This window comes from Sciurus vulgaris, assembly GCF_902686455.1.
Source record: "Sciurus vulgaris genome assembly, chromosome: 17".
NCBI classification, from domain to species: Eukaryota; Metazoa; Chordata; class Mammalia; order Rodentia; family Sciuridae; genus Sciurus; species Sciurus vulgaris.
In genome coordinates this window covers 30,949,450-30,961,769 of record NC_136478.1, presented here as the reverse complement: position 1 = coordinate 30,961,769, position 12,320 = coordinate 30,949,450, and the positions used below count along the sequence as shown (strand labels likewise).

General features: G+C 32.2%; 1 protein-coding gene across 8 annotated transcripts in view; it reads left to right on the top strand.

Annotated features, from left to right (window-relative positions):
* CHD9 (chromodomain helicase DNA binding protein 9) overlaps positions 1–12,320 on the top strand; it is a 195,183-nt gene that overhangs the window by 101,956 nt on the left and 80,907 nt on the right. For 7 of the 8 annotated variants that reach the window (XM_079118515.1, XM_079118514.1, XM_079118513.1 and 4 more), the window contains 6 exons: positions 2,872–2,983; positions 6,877–7,023; positions 7,900–7,968; positions 8,050–8,105; positions 8,903–9,020; positions 12,136–12,222. In XM_079118515.1, the coding sequence (XP_078974641.1) occupies positions 2,872–2,983; positions 6,877–7,023; positions 7,900–7,968; positions 8,050–8,105; positions 8,903–9,020; positions 12,136–12,222 (589 nt within the window). Of the gene's footprint in view, positions 1–2,871; positions 2,984–3,710; positions 3,769–6,876; positions 7,024–7,899; positions 7,969–8,049; positions 8,106–8,902; positions 9,021–12,135; positions 12,223–12,320 lie in introns of those variants that run through there. The other variant, XM_079118519.1, reaches the window with a different exon arrangement.

The window sequence follows — 12,320 nt, the reverse complement described above, 5'->3', positions numbered from 1 at the left end:
TTTTTTAGTTGTGAAACCAGAATAAGGAAAAATAAGTGTCAGAGGGAAGACATAAACAATGAAAGTGGCAAGAGGAAGAGTGTAGCTTTGGTTGGTTCCTTAATTTGTTTCAGAATATCTTTTTGTATATTCTGGTTCCAGCATGAGCTGTATATGTACACTCTTATTTACTTTCTTCACATATTCAAAACAGTGCAGGTAAGATAGCTAGTTGAATTGCCATTATCTTGTTGTACATAGTCAGTACAAGTATAATAAAGAGGAAAACTCACTGTACATTTATCTTCCTTCATATTTTGTCAGCTAGTCAATACCAAATCTTATTGGCTCTGTTTCCACAGTAAAATACTAGGTCTTTCTTCAGTGTTCATTCATAGTGCCATGGCCCTGGATTATACTTAATTGTTATTTACCTTATCAATAGTTTCTCTGTCTTATACTTTAGTTCTTCCAATCACATTGTTCCCTTCTTTAAATTCTTATCTTACTGTATTTTGTTTTTATTTATTCAAAAATCTCAGTGCCTTTTTATTAAGTATTAGTTGCCAGTGCTAAGATAGGTAGATTTTGTTTAAATTCTTACCCTGTGGAGCTTAAAAACTAACCTTAAAATATTTTAACTCTTTCATGTCTTTTCAAGGCCTTCTATAATCTTCACCATATATAATTTTTCAATTTTCTGCTTCCTCCTTCTGTAATACTCTGTGTCCCTGTCATGCTGTCACCATGGCATATTCACCTCACTCTTCTGTGGTATCTCCCTGCCTGGAATGTACCCTCTTTTTTCACTACCTGTTAAACTGTTTCATCAATCAGTTGCTATATCAAATTGTATCATTTCTGTAACACTCCTATTTTATTTATATAATTTTTAATTTTTTGGTACTGGGGATTGAACCCAGGGGCCCTTCACTACTAAGCCACATCCCCGGCCCTTTTTATATATTTTATTTAGAGACAGGGTCTCACTGAGTTGCTTGGTGCCTTGCTAAGTTGCTGAGGTAGACTTTGAACTCACCATCCTGCTGCAGCCTCCTGAGCCTCTGGGACTATGGGCCTGTTTCACCACCCCAGCTGTAATACTTTCTTTAATTTTCAATGAAAGAATACACTGTTCACATTGTATCCTGTGCTAATATCCACTTAGCAGTTTAGCTGTGATCATTGTCTGGTGACTTTCAGGTTAAAGACTATCTTCATATTCAATCTCTGAACCTAGGAAAGGGCTGAACATGTATTAATTAGCAGTAGTTTCTATTAGTTAGGACTGTGCTAAAGTTAACATACTGTATTGGTAAACTTTTCATGTCTGTGACAAAATTCCTGAGATAAAGGACTTATAGGAAGGAAAGATGTATTTTGTCTCATGGTTTCAGAGGTTTTAGTCCATGGTCACCGAGGACATGTGGTGGAGCAAAACATCATGGCTGGGAGCATGTGGTAGAGTCTAGGCTGCTTACCTTGTTGCAGATGGGAAGCAAAGAGAGGGAGAAGAATGTGCCAGGGTCCCATCCCCTTCAAGTACACGACCCCAGTGACTTCCTCCAACTAGGCCTCACTTCTTTAAAGTACTGCCACCTCCTAGTAGTGCCATCAGAGGAGTACTAAGCCTACAAAACCTGAACTTATGGGAGACATTTAAGATCCAAACCATTACACATATTGTCCTACTTCATTTTCAAGAGGGAGGTAGCTGTTATACTTACTACCCCTATGTTTACAGGCAAGCATTTTGCTCAGGGTCCCACAGATGGGTGAATGTTGGGTTCAGGGTTTATATCTTTGATACTGTGATTTCAAAGTACACACTGTTAACTTTTAAGCTCTCCCACATTAATAAATAATCACTCAAAGAATTCTGAAATCTTTCTGGTATACCATTCCTGAAAATATTTGGGGGATTTTTCAGTTTTTGGAATATAGATATCTAAAGTAGAATTCTGATGATTTGCAGTTAGAATGGTTTATGATTAATATAGTGTTTTACTAATGTTCTGTTAAGGCACATATGTGAGAGCCATATACTTCTATTTGTCATCAAGGAAAAAAATTACACTCTTAATTTGTATATATCTCCTTGATATGTTTGAAAATACTTAATACATATAAACACATACAGAAATGTTCTGAGGATACATACATACTGTAGAAATATAAAAAATGTTTTTTTTTCCCCCTTTGGTATCACAGATTGAACCTGGGGCACTTAACCATTGAACCACATCCCCAGGCCCCCCCATCCCTTTTTGAGACAGGGTCTTGCTAAGTTGCTGAGGCTGACCTGGAACTTGGAATCTTCCTGTCCCAGCCTCCCAAGTTGCTAGGACTATAGGCGTGCACCACCATGCCACTTTATTTCTCACTCTAAACATAAATAAAAGTATTGAAGAAAAATTAATTGTTGAATTGTCAAATAAGGTAGAATTACCATAGGGTATAAAAAAAATAGAGGTTTCCTAGGGTACGGAGGTATTCATGGTCGATAAATGGAATTTAAATTTAATTAAAGGGAAGAGTGAAAAACAGCTCCTCATGATCTTATAGTCCAAATCTATAAGAAAAGAAATAAATTGTTTTTTATGTAATAGTTATGTATGTCCTAAAATGTTAAGTATATTCTAAAAACAAGAGATAGGACTTGACTAGCTTTCTGTGCTTACAAGTACATTAACTGTAGTATTAGGTTTTTTTCATTCTGGTAGAATAGAGGTATAATTTGAAAATGTCTTTATGAATTTCTGAATACTTATCATTTTTGGTTGGACATGCAAGTGGTAGAAAATAGAAGAAAGTTTATAATGATAATCTTAATTTGACCCAAAATAGAAAAATGCAAAGTTCTTACTGTTTGTTCTTTTCCTCTTGAAACAGCAAACTCATTATTACATTGGGTAAGAAACAGAAAAGAAAAAATGAGTCTTCAGATGAAATATCTGATGCAGAGCATATGCCATCACATGCATTCAAAGATCAAGACTCTCAAGTGAGTATTACATTTATTTTCCGAGAAATGAAACACTCTTAGAATTATTTAGGTAGCAAAATACTGCTTTATGTCTACTTACACTGTAGTTTAGTACTAAAAATACATTTTATTATATGGTATAATTTGCAGGACAGCATTATTACAATATGCTCCTAGTAGTATTACCATAGAATATTAGATTTGGGAGGAAACTTACATATCCTCTCCAAACCCTTCATTTTTCAAGATAATAAAACTGAAGCCCTCAAAGATTAAGTAATAATGCAAAGTCCTTGATGGCTTTTAACATGGAAAAGTGTCTATTGGTATTATCCTGTGCTTATTGAGTGCTTTTAAGTGAACTTAATGATAGAAATATTCATTTTAAAAAATCATATACAAATGACAAAGAAAATGAATTGAGTCATTCCTAGAGACAATTCCTTTAGTCTGCTTCTATTGAAGAAAAGAATATAACTGAATATATTAAAAATCCCCTAACATAGACATAAATATTGTGCATTTTACCTTTTTTTTTTTTTTTTTTTTTTTACAAAAATAGGTGGATATTCAAAATAACCTGTGAAGTTAAAAAATATATATATAGAGAGTGAAGGTCATAATAATTCAGGCCACCCTCTGCTTTCTAATATTTAAAATACAACTGTAGGCCATAGGGGTGGTGGCAATTGTTGAATTATGGGGCCAGAAAGCCCCTGAATGGCCTTTCTTCTTCCTTATGCAGCTTCTTATCCATTTGGAGAGTAGTGGCTCAAGGCTCCTGGGCTGCTGCAAGAGTTGAGGTAAGGGCAGTGATCAAAGCTCCTAATATTATATGGCCTGGCTTTTTCTTCATATGTTATCCTTAACTTAGGCAAACTTATATTTAACTTATTCAGTATGAGAAAATATAGCTTAATTTTTACTAGAATAATGCTGGCCATTTTCCCATATGTAATTACGAAAAAATGAAATGATAGTATAGGTCAACACGTACATTTCTTCCATGTTCTTCAGTATCGTATTAAGTTGCTTTGACAAGTGTGTTACTTTAACACCAAAGGGGGTTATTTTCTAATAATCAATTATAAATCTATATTATTGACATATTTGACAGGTCTGTGTATCTTTTAACCACATGCATTGTCAGGATTTGAACTGTAGACTTAAACTTTGTTATCAGGAGGAAATGTAGTACTGCATATAATATTTTTAACTTTCAATAAGAGTATTTTAGTAGTTGTACTACATTTAGAAACCTAAATCTTTTTTTTTTTTTTTTTAATACCTCTACAGTGGATTATATTAGGATTATTTTAGGGAACAAGTGATATCTCATCATAATGAAGTATTAGTCATTTGAAAACATTCTTCTGACCTCTTTTTGTGCGAAATGCTGTGTGCTGATCTGTTAGAGCCTCTAAGACATAAGAAAAAAAAAATCCAGAAATAATAAATTAGTACTACTTGTCATTATTTTAAATTGTATTTTGAAAACATTATGGAGAAAGACAGCAAGAAAAAAGCACATTAGCCAAATATGTGGGCATTATATTAGTTTTTATATTTTTAAACTAGTAGAGATACTATATGACACAGAAAGATAATTGCTGAGAGTTACTTGGCATCAAGTAATGTTTTACTCTGTATCTTATGGAATGTGATTTATTATAAAATCAAGTACATTTTCCTAATTCATGGAATTTTAATCTGCCAGCCTCATAGAGTTTTCATAGGATAAGGAAGACGTTTTCCTTAACTGGTCCTCATTCTGTTTGTAAGCTAAAAGGAGTTTTTCAGAACACTGATCTATCTGTTTGTCCACCCTTCAGTGTTAGACATTGAACTCAGGAGTGCTTTACCACTGATTATACCCCCAGCACTTTTTATTTTATTTTGAGACAATGACTTACTAAATTACCCAAGGCAACCTCAAACCTGTGATCCTCCTGCCTCAGGCTTCCAAATCCCTGGGATTGCAGGCATGTGCCACCACATTTGGTTCTTCATTTACTATTTACCAAAGACAAAAACACTTCAGAGTACTCAGATGCTTGAGTGACCAGAAAAGAAACTATAAAAACTATAAACATTCTTTTTGCCTAGATTCATAGACCCCCCACTCCCCAGCGAATAATAAATATTTCATGTCTCTTTCAAAATAGTATGTGGGAATACTGAGTTTCTCATGGTCTTTTTATTATAATTTTATCCGTCTTCCCCATCTCCTGTATTAATAAAATGTTTATTTGCTATTTGAAAATGTAAATGTCTTCATGGCCATTTGGATGATGACCAAAAAATAAAATTAAACAAAATTTGGGGGCTCAGGGTGCAACTCAGAGGTAGAGTGCTTGCCTAGCATCTATATAATCCTTGGTTCCATCCCCAACGTCCATCCTTCCTCACTGCCGCCACCCATAGAAGCTTAGTGTAACTAGATGGTGACTCCTCTTGAAAGAGGTGTTGAGTTCTCTTTTGACAGCCATATATTGCCTTACTTATAAGTAAGTGAAAGGGGGAGAAGCATGTTGTTACAAAGGCCACTACTGCCACCTTACTGGATACAGATAACAGTATGCCCCTGTGCTATGCACTCACTCAGCCATTTTTGTCATGGCTGTGGAGTAACAAAAGATCTGCCAAATGCAAGACTTAGGCAGAAACCAAAAGGAAAATGCATGGGTTATTTTGTTAGTTCCATTTCTGGGGAGTGTCATGAGAGTTTCATTATATAGAAGAAAAAGGAAAAAGGGTTAGATTTACCAAATATTGGGGGCTGGGGAGATAGCTCAGTCAGTAGAGTGCTTGCCTTGTAAGCACAAGGCCCTGGGTTCAATCCCCACCCCACCCCCCCCAAAAAAAAAAAAAAAGATTTACCAAATGTTAAGCAATAGCACAGTTGGTTGAGGTGCCTACACCCTGTGAGATTTTAGAGAATTAAAAAAAAAAAAAAAAGTAAAATTAAATCCTTTGGGATTTTCAAACCACCCTAAGCTTTTGACTTTTTAGTAGGACCATCAAAAAGATATGTAACCTTGTTTAAAAATTCTCCTTTAAAATATAGAAACTTTTGAAACAAATATTAGATACTTAGGGAGGTAAGTAAAACCATGTATATTTGATTCCTGGTTTTAAATTACTTAGGTAATTTAAAAATTGTGCTACTACATGTAATTCTTTTATTTAAAAGACAACATTTTATGATATTAATGTTTTTATTTTTAGTAAAGCTAGTCAATTAGAAATATTGTTTCTTCCTTCAAGTTTAATTATTTGGTAAATTTAATAAATATTTTTGTATTTAAAACATTGTTTTATTCTACTTTAAACAGTTTCATGTTTTTTCAAATATTCTTTAATGCCCTAGGATTATGCTCCCAATTAATTACTTAACCAATGTTCATCTAATATACTTTTTAGGTTTGGGGCAAAAAAATATGAAAGGATCTATAGTTTTAAATATGTCATGCCTAAGGTTTAAAATAGTGCAACAAAGTAAAATAACCTTTTTGCTCTTTTTAACAATAGTTTATAAAGAAAAGCAACCCAGCAATAAAGGTATTACTAATAAAATATATTTTGCCCAATCTGTAAGATAGTTTTTTAAAAGCAACAGAGTTCTTTTCTTAAAACTTTTAAAGAAAAATAAATAAAGATATTATTACTAATCTTTGATGTTTGAAATTTTGGGAAAGTAAAACATTAGAATGATTATAAACCTGTGGCAATGGGCAAATTATAATCTTCCTTTAAAAGAGTAAGGAAAAAATGTGTGTTGAATATAAGTTTGAAAATTAATAAACAATTTGCCAACTTTAGAAGTAAAATTCTTAAAATCTGTGTTCAAAAGATTTTAAATTATCTAAAAAAATCAGTTGTATAAATCTGATCCTTCTGGTTCATTACAGAAAAGAAGATCAAATCGACAAATTAAAAGAAAAAAATATGCAGAAGATGCAGAAGGGAAGCAATCTGAAGAAGAGGTTAAAGGCTCTATGAAAATAAAAAAGAATTCAACTCCTTTACCTGGTGAACAGCCTTTACAGTTATTTGTGGTAAGGCATATTTGGGATTATTACGACAATACATTTTCAGATAAATGTAAATTCTTCAAAATAGTAGAAATTCATACCTCTCGTTTGCCTTGATTTCCTCATCCTATTTGTCAAAATATTTTTTTCTTCCTCAGTGTATACCGAAAACTCTTTCAAACTGTCTCTCCTTTGCAGAATGTTTCTAAAGAAACAGTCTGATTATTAGGTAGATTGCAATCTATGAGCAGATTGGATAGGGATTACTTTTTGGCTGAAAATTACTCTAATAGTCTTCTAAATCTGAAATAATAATGCCTTTTTTAGCACAGTGTATAAAGAAAGACCTTTGTCTAGATTTTCTGACTTTGTCTCCTGCCACATTTTATAAGGACTACCTTAATGAAGTTTCCTAAATGCCATGTTTTGATACCTTTGTGCCTTTCATGTGTGCTTTCCTCTTCTATAATTCTTTTAATTTCTCTTATCTACATTGTGAACGAAGTACTCATTCACTACCTGAGTGATTGAAAACTTTGGGCATTTAATTATCTTGAATATTCCTGTGTTTTTTAAATTGTACAATGGAGATGATAATAGGAGGGATAATAATGGAGATGTTAATGGATTAGATTAATTAATAAATGCAGAGTGCTTAGAATAATGCCTAGCACACACAAAAAAGCACAGTATGTTTAGAATGATGATGATGATGACAAAAAACATAATAATGATGATATATTTTTTCCATTTTACTATATTTATAAAGTTCATAGTGCTGGGCATCTGTGCTAAATGCTTCTTTGTTGAGTTTTAGGGTATTTATAAACATATAAAATAGCAACTAAAAGATATTTCAGAATGTGTTCCATTGCATATTTCTTTCCCTCACTCCAATAGGAGAACCCAAGTGAAGAAGATGCTGCAATTGTAGACAAAATACTGTCTTCTAGAATTGTTAAAAAGGAAGTAAGTAATGGCACATTATATTTCACACTTTATGTTCCATGTCCTGTTTAAGCTTTATAATTATTAATTTTATTTTCATAGATATCACCTGGAGTGATGATTGATACAGAAGAATTTTTTGTAAAATACAAGAATTAGTAAGTATTTGAGTTAGAAAATTAATGTGAAGTTGGTAGATATTTTAATATAAAACATTGAATTAAAATTACAATTTTCCTTTTACCTGCACTTAAAAATAATTTTTATCATTTATAACTGCATGAATCATTAAAAAGTGGAAGACTATTGAAAACGTTCCATGATGAGACTGATTTTTTTTTCCAGAAAGTATTCCTTATTAATCTCAAAATGCAGGAATCTACAAAATATACTTTTACAAATTATAGGTATTATTCATTGTATGTTGAACTTTTCAGACTTCATTTTTTTTCTTAAAAAATTCTAGTATTTAGGTTATTGCATTAAATATGTATAATGTGATTCTTTTACTTCAAAATTTAAATTTCCATCTTAAACAGCCAATAATCATGAAAAAGTTATTCTTTGTCTACCTTTTTCTGTTGTTTTCTATACTTTCATGAAAGTTTTTAGATAAAATTACGTTGGTTTCAAAATAAGTTAGCACTCTGATTGTGACAGGTCCATTATAATGAAAAAAACGGAAGATAAATTACATCTTGCTGATTACTTCTAGTCAGTTTACTATTCTGTTTCTATATGGTAAATTGTACATCTTAGGCTATAATCTTCTAAGGACATAGAGATCACAGTTGTTTTAATTTTAGAAATTACATGAAGTCTGTTAAAATTAAAGTGATTAAACTGCCTATTACATAATTGAAGATAATATTTCATATTGGATATTATAATTAAAAATTAATCATAAGCATGTTTTTTGTAACGTTCTAATATACCACTTCTATAAAAATTTTAGCTCCTATCTTCACTGTGAATGGGCCACAGAAGAGCAGCTTTTGAAAGATAAAAGGATCCAGCAGAAAATTAAACGATTCAAATTGAGACAAGCACAAAGAGCACATTTTTTTGCAGATGTAAGAAAAAAATAAGACTATTATGTGTTGGACTTTGAATACATGTAGATTTATTTATCAAAATTTAAGCATTAATTTAATTCTTAAGCTTCCAACATTGATATTCAAATAAAATGCTATCAACAGAATTTTTCTCTTTCCAAAATTAACTTGGAAACTAGCCAAAACAAAAATACCGATAATTCGGAATGGTAGATAATATTTGTATTTTTAAGTTAGCATTATTTCAATGTATATAGTCAAACTGGGTGTGTTAAAATCACAAAGAATTTATCAGCAAATTATTTAAGTAAAGGAAGTTATATTATAGCAAATAAATGGAAAATAAAAATTTTCAGTATTGTGTATTAAATATTACATACTAAATAATTATATTAACATTGCATATTATCCATACCAGCCTTCTATTTATGTGACTACAACATCATTGAAAAAATATATGTTTCTAGGCCTCACCAAATGATCTGATGTTCTTTTCTCATCTAATATTTTTTAAAGTAGCCTATTCTTTAGAGCACTTATACATTCATCTGAATTCTTTAATTTGAATAATTTTAAACTATATTTTGGAAAAAAAATCATGAAAATAGTAAAACACATTCCCATGTACATTTTAAATTGATTTTGCAAATGTTAACATTTTCCTATATTTACTTATTTGTATTTATTGTATCCAAATTTCCCCATCCCTTATGCTCCCCATCCTTTTGTCATGCATGCATTTTATGAAACATGAACATATGTTATAAATGTGTCTATTTTCTAAAAACAAAATATATTCTTACATAAAAATAATAGAATTGACATTGATATAGCACTATTATTAGAAATTACATTATAGTACTATTATTATCATCTTCAGACCTTATTCCTATTTCATTGTCAAACTAGTGTTTTAAGAGCCAAAAATGTGTGTGTATATGTTTATGTTTGTCTGTTTTAGAATTCAGTTCAGCATCATATGTTACATTTAGCTGTCATCTCTCTCTATTCAGTTTTTGTTTTTCATTTCTTGGACATTTTTTAAGAATATAGGTTATTTTGTAGAATGTCTCTCAATTTGGGGTTATGTTTATTTTGTTTTAATTCAGGCTATACTTTATTTTCAAGAACATTACAGAAATCATGCTTTATTCTTTTCAGTCATAGATGGTATGTGATACCTATTTGCCCATACATTGTACCTCACTAGTAGATAGTTAACTTTGATCACTGCGTTAAGAGTAGAAAGTACTGTTATTCCCTTCATAATTATTAAAACCACCTCAAAAAAATCTTCTGTTTAGTTTTTTTGTAGTACTGGAAACTAAACCCAAGGCCTCACACATGCTAGGCAAGTACTCTACCATATCCCTAACCCTTTTCACTTTTTATTTTGAGGCATGGTTTTACCTAGTCGTACTGGCTAGTTACAACCTTGTGATTCTTCTCAGCCTTCCCAGTAGCTGGGATTATACATGTGCACCACTGCACCAGACTAGAGTTTTTTCTTCTTTTAACTATCAAAATTTCCTTTTGTTTCCTTAAAAAAAGAAAATTAGTTGTATTTGACAAAGATTACTGATATATTTATGGTTCACAATTTGATAATTTGATACATTTATACATTGTAAAATAATCACCTCCAACTAATGAATATATCTGACACCTTTTCTTTTTTAAAATCTCTAAAGTGTCATATTACCATTCTGGTGTTGGGCTGTCCCCATTGTTATCACATGTGTCCTATACAGAACCATGGACTTGAGGAAAGAGGTTTAAGATACTAAAGAGAACTAAAGGTAGAGCCATGTGATACACAGCATTTTGAGGGTAAACATATGAAGAGTGAAGAGTGCAGTAAAGTAAGCTGAAGTGTCTGTTGAACGTCTTTCAGAGATGAATAGGAATTACTCAAGCAGAGAAGCCAAGAAGTGGTAAACTAGTCAGAAGAGAGCAGAATGAGCATAAAAACATGAACATGTGAGATGAGTTTTAGACAACATGGTTTTGCACTTAGGTAGGTTGCAATCTCAGTTAAAGTTGTAGCAAGCAATAGAAGATAAGGTTGGTAGAAAAGGAGGGATCTTATCAATTACACAAAAAAACTAATTTGAACCTGATCTTCAAACAAGGCAGAATCACTGAAAGATCTTAAACAAGGAAACCGTAAGTAAAATAATTTGTATTTGAGAAAGATTAGTCTGACAACAATATGAAAAACAGTAAAGGAAGACAAGACAGGCTTTGGGGGACAAGTTAGGAGTTACTTTTAAAGATTCTTATAAGAAGTGATGAGTCAATGGGAATGAGGAGGAAGGAACCAATCTGAATTTCAATTAAAAGTAAAATCTGGTGGGGTGTGGTGTCACTTGCCTGTAATCCCAGTGGCTCTGGAGGCTGAGGCAGGAGGATTGCAAGTTCAAAGCGAGCCTCAGCAGTTTACAGAGGACTTAAGCAACCTCGTGAGACCCTGTCTCAAAATTTAAAATATAAAATAGGACTAGGAATGTGGCTCAAAGGTTAAGCACCCCATGTTCAATCCCGGGTACCAAAAAAAAAAAAAAAAAAAAAGTACAAGTCAGAAATAAAGAGAAGTAAAGGAAAAGAAGGAATCTAAGACAGCTTCTTCATTTCTGACTTGTGTGACTGAGTTTCAGGACTGGAAAGGGAGCTGTCCTCCATTAACCCAGTTAGAAAATATAGGAGGAGGTATAGGTTGAAGAGTAAATGAATACAACTAAGTTTGAGGTAGCACAAGTAGACAGTTTGCATTCAACTTGATGAGTGGATCTTGAGCACAGGACTATCAGGTAAAGATAAAGAGTGGTACTACTGAGAACTGAGCAACTTTAGCAACCTGAACAAAGTAGCAAAAGAGAAGCATAGAGGCTAGTTTTAGGAAAACTTTAAACACATCTCCTAAAGTAACTTACTTGTCCGGAATACCCTATTTCTTTTTAGTGCCGTTTGGTTGATCTTATTATTTATAACATGGCCATTCATATATCATAAATGTCTTTTGGAAATTAAACTAGAAAAATGCCATTTGTTGGAAATTTTAATTGGAGTCAAAGTGATGTGTTTGTTCTATAGTGAAACACTGGTAAGTTTGTCTTGCTTTGTACTCTTTTAGATGGAAGAAGAACCCTTTAACCCAGACTATGTTGAAGTAGACAGAGTATTAGAAGTGTCATTTTGTGAAGATAAGGATACTGGTGAGGTAAATACTTTATCATTTTTTAAAATTTTTGTGGTGCTGGGGAACAAACCCAGGGTTTCACAGATGCTCATAAGAATATATTTTTACATAAGAAAAGC